Source organism: Caretta caretta, chromosome 23 (assembly GCF_965140235.1).
Source record: "Caretta caretta isolate rCarCar2 chromosome 23, rCarCar1.hap1, whole genome shotgun sequence".
NCBI lineage: Eukaryota > Metazoa > Chordata > Testudines > Cheloniidae > Caretta > Caretta caretta.
Genome location: NC_134228.1, coordinates 7,371,143 through 7,386,675, shown reverse-complemented (window position 1 = coordinate 7,386,675; position 15,533 = coordinate 7,371,143). Strand labels below are relative to the sequence as shown.

General features: G+C 60.1%; 1 protein-coding gene across 5 annotated transcripts in view; it reads left to right on the top strand.

Annotated features, from left to right (window-relative positions):
* Nucleotides 1-8,403, top strand: part of PPP1R13L (protein phosphatase 1 regulatory subunit 13 like) — a 30,312-nt gene extending 21,909 nt beyond the window's left edge. The window contains exons 5-13 of one of the 5 annotated variants that reach the window (XM_048834336.2): nucleotides 253-351; nucleotides 652-749; nucleotides 1,329-1,746; nucleotides 2,567-3,189; nucleotides 3,917-4,054; nucleotides 4,530-4,663; nucleotides 5,383-5,549; nucleotides 6,657-6,856; nucleotides 8,151-8,403. In XM_048834336.2, coding sequence (XP_048690293.2) covers nucleotides 253-351; nucleotides 652-749; nucleotides 1,329-1,746; nucleotides 2,567-3,189; nucleotides 3,917-4,054; nucleotides 4,530-4,663; nucleotides 5,383-5,549; nucleotides 6,657-6,856; nucleotides 8,151-8,189 — 1,916 coding nt within the window. In that variant the 3' untranslated portion in view covers nucleotides 8,190-8,403. Of the gene's footprint in view, nucleotides 1-252; nucleotides 352-651; nucleotides 750-1,328; nucleotides 1,747-2,566; nucleotides 3,412-3,916; nucleotides 4,055-4,529; nucleotides 4,664-5,382; nucleotides 5,550-6,656; nucleotides 6,857-8,150 lie in introns of all 5 variants that reach the window. The other 4 variants (XM_048834335.2, XM_048834334.2, XM_048834333.2 and 1 more) reach the window with 4 other exon arrangements.
* Nucleotides 8,404-15,533: the final 7,130 nt, after the last annotated feature.

Here is a 15,533-nt window from a genome sequence, read left to right as displayed (position 1 = left end):
TACAGCCAGTAAAAGGTGGGGTGGGGTGGGACATGGACCCCTGGCTCAGAGCACGGACGAGCTGCGGTGCTGAGACAGGCAGTTACTTCCCTGGGGGACGTGGAGGTCTCTGGGTCATGCTGGTGAGGTCTCCCCTGCCCATCCCCCATCCTGGGGCTGGCATGGCCCCTGCTGGGGGCAGGGCAGGACTGAGGACCCAGGTGCTGGGGGGGCTGGGGGTGGGGTGAGACCATTCAGAGTCTCTCTCTCCAGATGACCTGGTGATCCGGCGAAGGCCCCAGAGGAGCTGGAACGAGTCAGACCTGGACGTGGCGTACGAGAAGAAATCATCCCACTCGGCCGGCTACGAGAGTGAGTGCCCAGGGTCCATGGGGAGGGCCTGGGGGGAGGAACAGACTTCTCTCTCTCCCTCCCAGTCTCTGAGAAGCTCCTGGCTGTGGAGGAGCTGGCAGCGCCGGGGGTCCCTGGCGGGCCGCGGGGGAGCTGGCAGCACCGGGGGGGTCGCTCCTAGCATTGTCCTATGATGGGTGCCAGCTCCATTTCCACACAGAGCCCCTCAGACCCCCATCCTAGCAGGACAGAAAAGCAGTGTGTAGCTTGTCCCCTGCGACAACATGGGAGCCCCCCACCTCACCAGCTGCCTTCCTGCAGGAGGAGATGTGCACACAGGGCTCAGGCAGGTGCCCGCGGGGCTGAAGCTGGCTCCTTGGAGGGAATCGAGCCTGGATGGGGTCGCAGGGCAAGGCAAGGTAAGTGCTGGCCAGGCAGGGCTAGCAGCCAGTGGGGCTGGCCCATAGCGTGGTACCACATGGGGAGGAAGGAGTCACAGCACCAGTCCCTGTGTGCTCTGGGGGGTGAAGAGAATTCATCTGCATCTGAATCAGGCCAAGCTGACCCCTGCCAGAGACCAGATACTGGGGTAGCTGGGCCTGTGGGTCTGATCTGGGGCCACTGGCGCAGGGGTGGGGCTAGCTGGGCCAGGAGTTTGATCTGGGGCCACTGGCGCAGGGATGGGGCTAGCTGGACCAGTGGGCCTGATCTGGGGTGACGGGAGAGAGGTTTGGGGCCAGCTGGGCCTGTGAGTTCGCCCCTGCGCTGGGAACCTGGCAGCCCCGCATCTGGCAGCAGGCAGCTCCTGTGGCTGGCAGCCCTGCATGGGCCCTGCCCCGCTGCTGGTGGGACCCTGGAGCCAGAGCTGTACTGACTAGGTGTGGGAGCTGCAATGACTTATGGCCGGGTGTCCCCCTGTGCTGCTGGGGGAAGGTGGGGGGTGTTCTCAGCACTGCATCTGATCCTGGCTGGCTCACAGCCCCCTCTCTCCCCTCCAGGACGAGCACCCCCAGCCTTATGCCATGCACAGCGCCACGCTGCCCCGCAATTACAAAGTGTCCCTGCTGCCCAGCGAGCGCAGACCAGACAGCTCCTTCCGCAGGCTGCCGCCCGCCAGCCAGACGGGCACCCTGCCCCGCAACTGGCAGTTCTCCCAGCAGCCCATCTCACGCATCGCCATGCCGCCCCCCAGCCTGCAGGGCACGCGGGCGAAACGCCACAAGCCTCTGCCCCTCTCCATGATCTTCAAGCTGCAAAACGCCTTCTGGGCATCCGGAGCCTCCAGTGCCAAGGGCCAGCCCCAGGGGGCCCCAGGCTCCCCCATCTTCTTCCGCTCCCCACAGAAGCAGCCCCAGCTCCAGCAGCTGTCTCCTCCGTCCCAGGCTCCTCTGCGGCCGGCCCCGTCGGGGGCTGAAGGTGAGAGACCTGGGGCAGATGTTGCAGGGCCTGATGGTCTCCTGGTTCCCCCGGGGCGGGGGTGAGGTCAGACCCCTAGCACCATGGGGCAGAGTGTGGGGGGAAACAGGAGGAATTGCTCTGCACTCAGCAACGGGGCTGGATATTGCAAGGGCCAGGGGGCTGGGAGTGGATCCAGGACTCCCCCGAGCTGTTGGGATAAGGGAGGAACTGAGTAGGTTTTGGAGCTCCCCTTTGGGTCTTGGGGTGCTGCCTAGTGTCTAGGGAAGGGGTACTGCTCGGGTTCCCCCTGTGGATCTGGGGAAGGGGGTGCTGCCTTGGACCCCCTGGGTCTGGGGGTGCTCCCCTGGGGTCTGGGCTTCTGGGTGCTGACTGGGGTTTGGGGGTGCTGACTGGGGTGTAGGTCTGAGGGTGCTGCCCTGGTTCCTCCTGTGGATCTGGGAAAGGGGGTGCTGCCCTGGCTCCCCTGGGTCTAGAGATGCTGTCCTTGGCCTGGGGGGTGCTGACTGGGGTTTTGGCCTGGGGGGTGCTGACTGGGTCTAGGAGTGCTAACTGGGGTCTGGGCCTGGGGGTGCTGGCCTAGGGCTGGGGAAGAGATGCTGCCCTGGTTCCCCCTGTGGATCTGGGGTGCTGCCTTGGCTTCCCTGGGTCTAGGGGTGCTGTCATGAATCTGAGAGTGCTGACTGGAGTCTGGATCTCACGGTGCTGCCCAGGGTTAGGAGTGCTGTACTGGGTCTGAGTCTGGGGGTGCTGTCCCTTTTCTGGGGGTGCTCACTGGGGTTGAGGACTTGGGTGTGCTGACCTGCCATGTCTCTACCAGCCGCGGGAAGGGCCTCAGCCCTTGAAGCACCGGTGGAGCCCGTGCGAGGGGCCCCGGTGGGGGGCGACACGGAGCCCGAGCTGGAGAGCATCCTGCGGAGCAGCGAGCCAGCAGAGACGGAGGAGGTGGCTCGGCCCTTGAGCCCCACCCGCCTGCAGCCTGTCCTGCCCCCCGAGGCTCAGAAGGTGCCCGAGTTCAAGGAGGTGGCTCGGGTGCTGGCGGAGATTCCCCGGCCCCTGAAGCGCCGTGGCTCCATGGAGCAGAGCCCCGGCCCTGTCCTGCCGCCCACCCACAAGAAGCAATACCAGCAGCTCATCAGCCGCCTCTTCCATCACCGGGGCCGCAAGGAGGAGGCCGTGTCGGTGGGGGACGACCTGCCACTCATCACGGAGACAGCTGAGCTGAAGGCAGCCACCCCAGTCAGCCCTGCCCCGACGCCCTCGCCCCAGAGCCCACCAGCACCCGCAGCGTTGCCCCTGCTGGCTGTTACGGAGAGCCCCGGCACCCCGACGCCCAGCCCCGGCACCCCGACGCCCAGCCCTGTAAGTGCACCGAGGAGCTGTCAGCCAGACCCCAGCCCTGGCACCCCGACGCCCAGCCCCGGCACCCCGACGCCCAGCCCTGTAAGTGCACCGAGGAGCTGTCAGCCAGACCCCAGCCCTGGCACCCCGACGCCCAGCCCCGGCACCCCGACGCCCGGCCCTGTAAGTGCACCGAGGAGCTATCAGCCAGACCCCAGCCCCGGCACCCCGACGCCCAGCCCCGGCACCCTGACGCCCGGCCCTGTAAGTGCACCGAGGAGCTGTCAGCCAGACCCCTGCCCCGGCACCCTGACGCCCAGCCCTGTAAGTGCACTGAGGAGCTGTCAGCCAGACCCCTTCCCCGCCCCAGCCCCGCACCCTGACGCCCAGCCCTGTAAGTGCACCATAGAGCTGTTAGCCCGACATGCCCCCAGCACCCCGATGCCCAGCCGTGGCACCCCGACGCCCAGCCCTGTGAGTGCACCGAGGAGCTGTCAGCCAGACCCCTTCCCCACCCCAGCCCCGGCACCCTGGCTCCCAGCCCTCTAAGTGCACCATGGAGCTCTCAGACAAACGCCTTCCCCCCTCCACCCCCCCAGCCCCGGCACCTCAATGCCCAGCTCTGTAAGTACAGCCATGGAGTTGTCAGCCAGCCCCTCCCCACAGCCCCAGGACAGGGCCCCCCCAACCTCCCTGGTGTACCCATGGAGTTGTCAGCTGGTCCCCCCCACCCCCGCAACTCCCAGAACTGGCCTCCCCGCTCGCCGGCACAGCCCGAGCTGCGACCCCTCCCGCCCACACCGTGACCTTGCCCCTTGCGTGCCTGCAGGAGAAGCGCTCGGCGCTGCGCAAGGTCTCGTCCCCGAGGCGGCGGCTGGGGAAACGGGTGCAGCTCAACCCCCTGGTGCTGCTGCTGGACGCGGCCCTGACGGGCGAGCTGGACGTGGTGCAGCAGGCAGTGAACGAGGTGAGGCTGCTGCCCCGCCCCGCCCTGCCCCTCTGGAGACAGGCATGGCCTGGAATCCTCTGCTGAGCGCGGACTGGGCAGGAGGCAATGGCCGGGGGCCGGTGCACCCCCAGGCTGCCCTGTCCCCTTCGTCCGGCTGGGGCCTGGCCAGCTAGACACGGACTCCAGCCCCTGCGACTGGTGAGCGAAAGCTGCTGCCCCGTCAGCCCGTGATCCCCGCGGGACTCAGCCAAGGGGCCCCCCATGGGCAGGCCCAGCACATCCCTGTACCCCACAGCCGGCAGGCCCCTGGGCGGCTGCTCTGGCTCCTTTGTCAACAGTGGTCAGGGAGATGGCGAGTGTCCTGCCATGTTCTGGTGGATCAGGATGGACACAGCCCCTGGGACGGGCCCGGTGTGCGGGGGGGGAGCAGGGGGCACAACCCTGGGACAGGCGGTTGGCAGCGTTTTCTAAGTTCACCCGCTCTGGCCTGCAGCTCAACGACCCGAGCCAGCCCAACGATGAGGGCATCACAGCTCTGCACAACGCAATCTGCGGGGCCAACCACAACATCGTCGACTTCCTCATCAGCGTGGGCGCCAACGTCAACTCCATGGACAGCCACGGATGGTGAGCGCCCGCCCATGCAGCCGCTGGCAGCCGACCTGCGCTCGTGTGCCTGTCAGCACCCACCATGCAGTCTTGTGCCCACTGGTGCCCACCATGCGGCCCCGGCCCCCTGCGTCCCAGTGCCTAGTCCTGTGCCCGCCATGCGGCCCTGGCACCCTGCGTCTCAGTGTCTAGCCCCGCGCCTCCCAGCACTGCCCTGTGGCCCTTCGCCACTCAGCCCCATGCCTGCCAGTGCTGCCCTGCACCCTGTGTCCCGGTGCCTACCCCCGTGCCTGCCAGCGCTGCCCTGTGGCCCCCTGTCATGCAGCCCCGTACCTGCCAGCATTGCCCCAGCATCCCAGTGCCCTCATCCTATGTGCAGCCACATCCCTGCCCTCGAGCTCCTGCTGCACAGCCCTGGCACCTCAGAGCAGCTGTGCTGCTCTAGCCCCCATGCCCCCCTATCACCCAGTGCCTGATGCCCAGCTCTGCACCCTGGCCCTGCCCCTCCCTTGCAGCATGCCAGGCCCAGCCTTGTGCCCTCGTGCTCCCCGTGGGCCCGGGCAGGGTTGAGGCGGGTGGGTGGGCGGGTACTGTGTGCGTGGCTGGGGTCCCTCCCTGTCCCAGGTGCTGCCTGCCCCAGGTTGCCGTCGTGCCCCCTGGTGCAGGCAGACGCTGATGGTCCCAGCAGAGCCCCCCACTGCCCTGGGTGCCTGTCAGCTTGTCCCTCCTGCCCCCAGGACTCCCCTGCACTGTGCCGCCTCTTGCAACGACACAGCCATCTGCATGGCCCTCATCCGGCACGGAGCCGCCATCTTCACCACCACCTTCAGCGACGGCAGCATGGCCCTCGAGAAGTGCGACCCCTACCGGGAGGGCTACAGCGAGTGCTTCAACTACTTGGCCGGTGAGGGGGGGCCACCATGGGGAGGAGCGGGGGACGGGCGGGGGTCAACCTCATAGGGGCGGGGTGGGATGTGACGAAGCGGGACTGTTCTTAATGTTTCCTCTGAACAGTGTGGGGGTGCCTTAGTTTCCCCCATGCAGTTCTTAAGTATCTAGGTGGTGGGGTAAGGGTGTATGACCATTGCAGAGCCCTAGAGGGCAGGTGTGTGCAGGGATCTGGACACAGAGAATGGCCGACACCCTGTTTCCTGGCAACTGATGGCCTGGGCCCTTCCCCCCTGCAAGGTGAGAGCTAAAGGGTTGGAGAACAAAGGAATCAGGTGACCTCCTTGCTCGGGACAGGGACAAAGCCCAGGGGAGGAGGGGCTGGAGAGAGTTTCAGTTTGGGGCTGGCTGGGGACATGGAGTGAAGTGCAGACGTGGTTGTCTGGCTCACTGGCCCCCAAAATGGACCCAGCTGAGGGGTCCTGTTCTCTGCACCTACAAGCTCTGTGTTAGACCATGTTCCTGTCGTCTAATAAACCTTCTGTTTTACTGGCTGGCTGAGAGTCACGTCTGACTGCGGAGTTGGGGTGCAGGACCCTCTGGCTTCCCCAGAAGCCCGCCTGGGCGACTCGCTGTGGGAAGCGCACGGAGGGGTAGAGGAGGCTGAATGCTCCGAGGTCAGATCCAGGAAGGTGGAAGCTGTGTGAGCTGTGTGTCCTGCAGACAGGCTGCTCACAGAAAGGCGACTTCCCCAGAGTCCTGACTGGCTTCGTAGGGAGCAGTTCCAGAGCATCGCCCAGGGACTCCGTGACATGGGGGCAGCTTTGTGGCGTGGGGAGAGGCCTGGGGCTTGACCACTCTGGGGGGAAGGGCACTTCTATGGGGGAAGGAATCGCCGGGTGGCTGGTGGGGCCAGGAGGCTGGGTTATTCCACTGAGGGACTTGGGCCTCCCCTGGGGTTGCTGGCTGATCCCTATGCCTCCCAAGCCTGTGGCAGCTGGTTCGTTCTCTTCCCTCCCCCACCCCCCGTGGCGGCAGCTGGTTCGCTCGTGCGCCTCCCCCCATCCCCGTGGTGGTGTCTGGCTCACGCCCCCCCCGCGGCCCGGCCGGGCTGTTGTTGCAGATGTGGAGCAGAACATGGGGCTGCTGAACAACGGGGTGCTGTATGCTCTGTGGGACTACAGCGCTGAGTTCAGCGACGAGCTGTCCTTCCGCGAGGGGGAGCCGGTCACCGTGCTGCGGCGCGACAGCCAGGAGGAGCTGGACTGGTGGTGGGCCTCGCTCTATGGCCAGGAGGGCTACGTGCCCAAGAACTACTTTGGGGTGAGCCCTGCCCTGAGCTCACCGGGGTGGGAGGGGCTGGGGCTGGAGGAGGACGGGCCGGGCTGGAACCACCTGGGAGCAGACCTGATCTAGGCTGTGTCTTCACTGCAAAGCCTACAGCACAGTGGTCCCCAAACTTTTGAGGGTTGCACCCTCCTTACCCCGTCCATGCCTCCAGTCTCCCAGAGCTCGGGCTGGGGCTGCGGCTTGGGGCGGGGGGACGTGGCCTGAGTTAAGGGGGCAAGGCTGGGGGCGAGTCAGGGGCCAGGAGTGCGGCTGTGGCTAGGGGCCGAGGCTGGGGGTAGGAGTGGAGCTGCAGCCAGGCTACGGTGGAGGCCGGCAGCCAGGTGTGTCTCCACTCCCAGCCTTGGCCCTGGCTGGGGGCTGCCGTGGGGCAGGGAGCCGAGGGCCAGGGGTGGGGCTGGGAGCCAGGGACGTGGCTGGAGGCAGGGCTGGATCAGAGCTGGTAGCAGAGCAGGGTTGGGTAGCACTCCCTCCCCTCCTCCCCGCCCCCATGGGGGCTGGCCCAGACCCCGCTGCACCCCCTGGGTGTTCCTCCACACACCCCCAGGGGGTGCGTCGCACACTTTGCGGACCTGTGCTATGGCAGCAGAGCCCCTAGTGCAGACGCAGCGTATGCTGACAATAGGAGGAGTTCTGTTGCCTTAGGAACACCACATCCCCGAACCCCAGAAGCTGAACCTGCCTGAGCCTTCCTCGACAATGCTGTCTACAAACTAGGGGCATTGCCAGCATAGCTGGGTCACTGGCCGGTGTGGTTTTTTTACGCCCCCCCGATGGACCTAGCTGTGCTGGTGTGTGTTTGGCCCGAGACTCGGGGATTTCAGTTGTCCTGAAGCTTTGGTGTTTTCTAATTTGCTTGGTTCCGATTCAGAAAATAAATTTACCAAAATTCCCTGGCGAACCAGAGATCCCTGAAAAATTGGTTTGAGAAAGACCAGAATATGGTGTTCCTGAAACAGAGTTGTGAAACTGACAAGAATTCAGAGCTATTCCCTGAATAGCAGCCATGAAACAGAGAAGAATGTCAGTTTCACTTAGCGGTTCCACAGCTGGGAGCCGGCCAGTCCCTGGAGTCCCAGTTCCAGCCAGGATCTGGGGTATGGGCAGACTTCCTGGTGGAGCTGTGGACCCTTGAACACTGGCAGGCTTCTGACCACGACTGCCCAATAGCCACTGCTGTGGGGAAGCTCGTGGCGCCGCGGTCGCTGGGAGGGCACTGCTGTGGTGAAGCTCACTCTCTCTCTCTCTCTCTCTCTCCTTCCTCCCTCAGCTATTCCCCAGGGTGAGGCCTCAGCGGAAGAAGGTCTAATGCACCAGCACACGGCTCATCTGCTGCTGCTGCTGGGAATGCAGCTGGCACCTGATGAACTTAGGGGCTGGGGGGAACATGGGGTTCTGCTGTTGGGATTCTCCCCTGCTGGGAAGTGCTCCCTTCTTCCAAGGACTTGGTCAATTGGCCCCTGGGGGCTGTGAGGACCGGGGGGGGTAGGGCTGCCAGGGAGCCAGCTGGGCAGGGTGGATGTCCTGCTGGCAGAGAGGTGGGATGGGTGGGGGGGGGGAAATCATGGCTTTGGCGTGCACTGTGGGGGGGTAAGAGCGTTGGTGGGAGCTGGGTCTCACCCTGGATTCAGTCGGGCCCCGTCCTTGGCTCATCCGCGTCAGAGACTGGTATGCGTGACTGCAGGGGGAGGGGGGAACAAATTCAAATTGGTCTCTAACCAAACTAAACAGTCTGTCCCTTGGGAAAACCCGAGGGTGGGTGAGTGTGGCGGGGGCAGCCTCCTGTGCCAGACCAGGTGCCACCCTGCTCCTCCCCAACCCTGTGGGCTCCAGCCTGACCCGGTGCCCTGGCTGGGGGAAGCTGCGGGGGGAGCGGTCATTTCCTGGCCCAGTCTCTGAGCAGCTGTGTTCCTGTGGGAATCGCTGGGCCCAGGCGCACCTACTTGCCAGCCCCACCTAATGGGCATACAGCGAGAGAATCCTTCAAGATATGGACATGCAGCCCATGGAGACTTTGGGTCCCAGCATGCATTGCGGCCAGTCGGCTCGGTGACCCCCAGCGGTGAGGTTCTGGGGGCTTCACCCTAACTGGAGCCTGGGCACTTCCACAGAGGTCCAGGCCAAGAAGGTGCAGGGCCCAGCTTCCTCCACAGTCTGGCAGCACTCCTGGTACCAGTACAATAGGCCCTATGATGCTGCTGTCCTCCTTACCCATGGGGCTTGGTGCCCAGCCCCCATTCAGCCAGGGAGTGGGGAACGAGGCTGAGAGCTGAGCCCCACTCTGTGCCCTTCACTCACAGGCCTCTCCCCAAAGACGTCCCTCTGCCCCCCGCTACCTCAGCTACGCCTCAGCTCAGCTTGTGCCGTGTAAGTTCCCCACACAGGCCCTGGTTCTCCGCCACTCATCTCCGGCTGTTTGCTATGTCGGCATGAGGCTGAAGGGGGGAAAAGCTTTCCAATCAATGGGGCAGCTTGGAGGTGTGTGGCCGAGCCAGAGAACCCCAGTGGGCTGGGGATGCAGCTGTGCTGTCGTGCAGCCCTTCGCATGAAGCCTGCTGCCGGGGCCTGTGCGGCTGGCTGCTGTGCATACGAGAGAGGCTGACGATACTCCAGTGGGAGAACCTGTATTTCTCTCCGATTCCAAGGCCAGACGTGCCCATTAGATCAAATAGTCTGACCTGCTTTATCACAGGCCAGGGAGCTGCCTCCAAGTTACCCCTGTAGGGACCCAGTCGCTTGTGCTTGGCTGAAGTTTTCTTCCCAAAAGGCAGCCAGGTTGTACTGGGAGAGATCAGGAGGTGGAGAATCCACCACTGCCCTGGAGAGTTTGTTCCACTGGGGAATATTTATGCCTAATTTCTAACTGGAATGTGTCAGGTTCCAACTTGTAGCCATTGATTCTTGTTCTGCTTTTCTCCATTAGATTAAAGTGCCCTTTAGTACCTAGTTTGGCTTCTCTGAAGTTGCTGTGATTGAGTCACTTTTCAGTCTTCTCTGGGATCAGCTAAACAGACTGTGCTTGGTTCTGAGAACTTTAAAGTACCCTAATAGAGGCTCACACTAAATGTATACCCCTGATGGGGAAGAAATTCTGCCATGGCTAAACAAGAGTGTAAAAGAGGTGGTTAGAGACGAAGAGACATCCTTTAAAAATTGGACGTTGGATCCTACTAAGGAAAACAGAAACAAGCCATTCTTTTTAGGTGACAGATCTGAGGCACTGTCCCAGATTGAGTGATTGATAGAGGAGGTTTTGGAAAAAATTGGTAAATTAAACAGTAACAAGTCTTCAGGACCAGACGGTATTTACCCAAGAGGTCTGAAGGAATTCAAATATGAAATTGCAGAAATACTAACCGTGGTATGTAACCTATCACTTAAATCAGCCTCTGTGCCAGATGACCAGGAGGATAGCTAATGTGACTCCAATTTTTAAAAAGGGTCCAGAGGCAATGCTGGCAAATACAGACCACTAAGCCTAACTTCAGTACCAGGCAAATTGGTTGAAACTATAGTAAGCAGAATTATCAGACACGTAGATAAACGCGATTTATTTGGGAAGAATCAACATGGCTTTTGTAAAGGGAAATCATGCCTCCCCAATCTATTTGAATTCTTTGAGGAAGTCAACAAACATGAGGACAAAGATGATTTCGTGGATATAGTTTACTTGGACTCTCAGAAAACTTTTGACAAGGTCCCTCACCAAAGACTCTAAGCAAAATAAGCTGTCATGGGATAAAAGGGAATGGACCTGGGAATGGACTGGTTAAAAGAAAAAGGGAATGGACTGGTTAAAAGACAGAAAACAAAGAATAGGAATAAATGGTCAGTTTTCACAGATGAGAGAGCCGGTAAATAGTGGTGTCTCCCAAGGGTCTGTACTGGGATCAGGGCTGTTCAACATATTCATAAATGATCTGGAAAAAGGGGTAAAATAGTGAGGTAGCAAATTTTTCAGATGATACAAAATACTCCAGATAGTTAAATCCAAAGGAGACTGTGAAGAGTTACAAAGGGATCTCACAAAATGGGGAGACTGGGCAACAAAATGGAAGATGAAACTCAATGTTGATAAATGCAAAGTAATGCACGTTGGAAACATAATCCCAACTATACATACAAAATGATGGGGTCTAAATTAGCTGTTACCACTCAAGAAAGAGATCTTGGAGTCATCATGGATAGTTCTCTGAAAACATCCAGTCAATGTGCAACGGGTGTCAAAAAAGCTAACAGAATGTTGGGAATCCTTAGGCAAGGGAGAGATAATAAGACAGTAAATATCATATTGCCTCTATATAAATCCATGGTATGTCCACCCCTTGAATGCTGCGGGCAGTTCTAGTTGCCCCATCTTAAGATATATTAGAATTGGAGAAGGTACCAAGAAGGGCAACCAAAATGATTAAGGGTCTGGGACAGCTTCCGTATGAGGAGAGATTTAAAAGATTGAGACTGTTCAGACTGGAAAAGAGAAGACTAAGGGGGGAGATGAGAGACGTCTATATAACGGTGTGAAGAAAGTGACTAAGGAATTATTTGTCCCTTCACATAACACAAGAACCTGGGGTCACCCGGTGAAACTAATAGGCAGCAAGTTTAAAACAAAATACTTCTTCACACAAGGCAGAGTCAACCTGTGGAACTCAGTGCCATGAGATGGTGTGAAGGCCAAAAGTATAACTGGGTTCAAAAAAGCATGAGATAAGTTCCTGGAGGACAGATCCATCAATGGCTGTTAGCCAAGATCATCAGGGATGCAAGCCCATACTCTAGGTATCCCTAGCCTCTGACTGCCACAAGCTGGAAATGGATGACAGGGAAGGATCACTCCATAATTGCCCTGTTCTGTATGAAGCATCTGGCACAAGCCATGGTCAGAGACAGGATGCTGGGCTAGCAGGACCATGGGTCTGACCCAGTCTGGCCGTTCTTGGCACCAGCATCACCATGGGAGCTCATGTTGAGTTGCTTGTTCACTGTGACCCCTCAATCCCCTTCAGAGTCCCTGCTTGCCAGGACACAGCCCCCTGTGCGGTAGGGGTGGCTGGCGTCTCTTGATCCCTCATGTAGAACTGTAGTTGGCTGGGTTAGACGCATGTTTGAATGGGCCTAGCTCACGCTGGCTGACGGCCCTGTGCTCACTATTCACCGCTCCACTGATCTGTGCCGTACGCTGTCTCTGCAGCAATGGTATGGTTAGTTCCAGCTCATTGCTGACAATGTCCAACAGTGTCAGGGTTAGAACTGCTCCCTGCAGAACCCACTTGAAACCCCCTCATTTATTCCACTGCTCCGACTCCCACCTCTGCTGTCCCCACTCCCTGCTGCTCCAGCCCTCTCGGGCCTCCTCCCTGCCCTGTGGCTTCCTGTGACTCCCTTGGCCATCCAGAGGGTCCGTCTCCCAGCCATGTTGATGCTAATGGGAGTACTGTGAGGCCAGGGCTGGGCAAGCACCTCTGGGGATTCCACCACCCTGGAGCGAGGCCCTGCCCCAGGGAGCCGCTGTGGGCATGAGGCCCTGAGGGGTGCCTGGGCAGGGCCCACAGGGGTTCTCCATTCACTTGTGACCCACCCCCTCTGCCCCAAGCATCTGGGGCCATTCTCCCTGGGGCTGTCAGTCCCCATGCAGCCCCGCCTCCAGCAGGGCCTCGGGGCCGTGAGCAGCGTTTTCCCAGTCACACGTGGGTTGGGGAGGCTTGTTTAGTTGCCCTCAGGGGCATGCACCCCCATAATCATCAGGGGCCCAGAACTTCTCTGGCCCTAGGTCTGTGGAGGGAGGGAAGATTGAGCTCCTGTCGGGGAGGGGGAAAGCAAGCTCCTCCCGGGGCCTGGTGGGGGAGGGCAGTAAGCTCCTCCCAGGGCCTCGTGGGGAGGAGGGGAGAGCAAGCTCCTGGGAAGGCACAAAAGGGGTCAAATTTAAATTCCTGCACACACCCATGGTTGCCCTGACTCCCAAATGGATGGAGCTCCGAGTGCCGCCACCCTACAGCATGAAGGGCTAGGGTTAGGCATGCTGGGGCCACCTGCTGCTCCTAGCTGAGGCAGCATCTGGGGGGCCCTTCCAGCCCAGGAGCCCGCCGGTGGGGCGGAGCACGGCCCAATCAGATGTGTGGGGGGAGCGGGTGCAATTGGGTTTATACATATGGCTCTGAAGCTGATGTACAGACCTTCACAGCAGCTCTGTGTGCGCGCCCCACCCCCACCAGGGTCTGGCACAGCACGGCACGCCCAGTCCTGATCTACACCCCCCTGTAAATCACCCCCCCGCCGGCTTGGGGTCTGGCTGAACTGGGGCAGGGCCAGCCAGGGCAGCGAGCCAGAGGCCGACATTAAAGCTGCATTAACTGGACCAACGTGCTTCTGCTTTGATGGGCCAAACCCCTGTGAGCCCCTCCCTGGCTGGGGGGGGACAATGGGGGTGGAAGCAAGAAGACGGGAATGAGGGGGTGGGAGAGACCCACTGGCCTGCAACACACAGACCCGGGGCTCTACAAATGCCCCCCAGCCCTCCTTCGACGGCTGGGCCTGGCTCACTGGCTGGGGGGCTGATGGTGGGGTGTGTGTGGAGGGGGTGACGGTGGCTGTGCTCTTCCAAGGTCAGCCCACAGACTATGCCCCTGCATGAAACAAGCCTCAGGGGAGGAGCCGTGCCGTTAGGACAGGCCAGAATGGAGTCAGAAGAGCCGCCGAGGAACATGCGCATCAGCACCGCGGCGCTGAGCAGGGAACCACAGCAGCGAGGCTGCGAACCGAGACCTTTGGAGGTCACCCAGCCCAATGGCGGGGGAGGGGGGGGCTGTCCTGTGACCTGGGGGTGCCCTCGTGGTACGTTGCCATGGCTTGGGCTCTCACACGAGTGGCCAGATCACGAGCAGCTAGAATAGTCTGGAAAAGCAAACAAGTTCTGAAGCCGCAAGGCTCTGTGCGGGGCCAGCCCCTGTCCTGCTGCAGTGGATGGGGTTCCCAGGGTGGGCTGTGCCATCAAGGATGCCCACGGGCCATGGCCAGCTTCCCGCTTGGATGCTGCCCCAGCCTCTGGATGAAAATCACCTCAGTTTCAAGCCCCCAGTTTAAAAGACGTCTGGGGTGGGGGGCAGGCTGAATGGTGCAAGCCCCAGGAATGAGCCCAGCTGCACGCGCCCTGATACACTCGCAGCCCCACCCCTGGAGCTGCAGCGCGTAGTAACCGGCACCGTCAGAACAGGCCTCGTGCTCAGGAGGGATCGTACGCCAGGAGTTCTCAGCCTTTCCCTCTCTGAGGCCCCGCAGCACGCTATAAAATCTCCACGGCCCAGCTGTTCCGCACCAACTGGTTTTCTGCATAGAAAAGCCAGGACTGCCATTCGGGGGTACAAGCGGGGCAATTGCCCAGGGCCCCACACCAAGTGAAGTTGCTCAGGCTTTGTCTTCAGCCCCGGATGGCAGGGGCTCAAGGCCCCGGGCCCCAGTGAGTCTAACGCTGGCCCTGCTCGGCAGACCCCCCTGAAACCTGCTCACGGCCTGCTAGGGGGCCCTGATTGAGAACCACTGCCGTACGCAACATACTGCCAGACACATTCCCGCTGCGTGCATCCATTGGGTCAAATGCGTGTTCGCTTGTTTCAGACACGCTGAAACACGTTAGTGTTTAGATCAAGCCTGGGTCCTGTTTGCAGATTGGCAGGAACTATGATGTCATTGGAATAACAGAAACTTTGGGGGGCAGTTCACGTGACTGGAGCACTGTCATGGGTGGGTATAAACTGTTCAGGAAGGACAGGCAGGGGAGGAAAGGTGGAGGAGTTGCACTGTATGTAAGGGAGCGGTATGATTGCTCAGAGCTCCGCTTGAAACTGGACAAAAGCCTGTTGAGAGTCTTTGGGTTAAGTTTAGAGGCAAGAGCAACAAGGGTGATGTCGTGGTGGGCATGTGCTATAGACCACCGAACCAGGAGGATGAGGTAGACAAGGCTTTCTTCGGACAATTAACTGAAGTTTCCAGATCACAGGCCCGGGTTCTAATGGGAGACTTCAGTCACCCTGACATCTGCTGGGAGAGCAATACAGCAGTGCACAGACAATCCAGGAAGTTTTTGGAGAGTGTTGGAGACAACTTCCTGGTGCAAGTGCTGGAGGAACCAACTAGGGGCCGTGCTCCTCCTGACCTGCTACTTACAAACAGGGAAGAATTGGTAGGGAAAGTAGAAGTGGGTGACAACCTTGGCAGCAGTGACCATGAGATGGTTGAGTTCAGGATCCTGACAAAAGGAAGAAAGGAGAGTAGCAAAATACGGACCCTGGACTTCAGAAAAGCAGACTTTGACTTCCTCAGGGAACTGATGGGCAGGATCCCCTGGAAGAATAACATGAGGGAGAAAGAAGTCCAGGAGAGCTGGCTGTATTTTAAAGAAGCCTTCTTGAGGTTGCAGGAACAAACCATCCCGATGTGCAGAAAGAATAGCAAATATGGCAGGTGACCAGCTTGACTTAACAGTGAACTCTTCGGTGAGCTTAAACTCAGAAAGGAAGCTTACAAGAAGTGGAAACTTGGACTGATGACTAGGGAGGAGTATAAAAATATTGCTTGAGCATGCAGGGGTGTAATGAGGAAGGCCAAAGCACAATTGGAGTTGCAGCTAGCAAGGGATGTAAAGGGTAACAATAAGGGT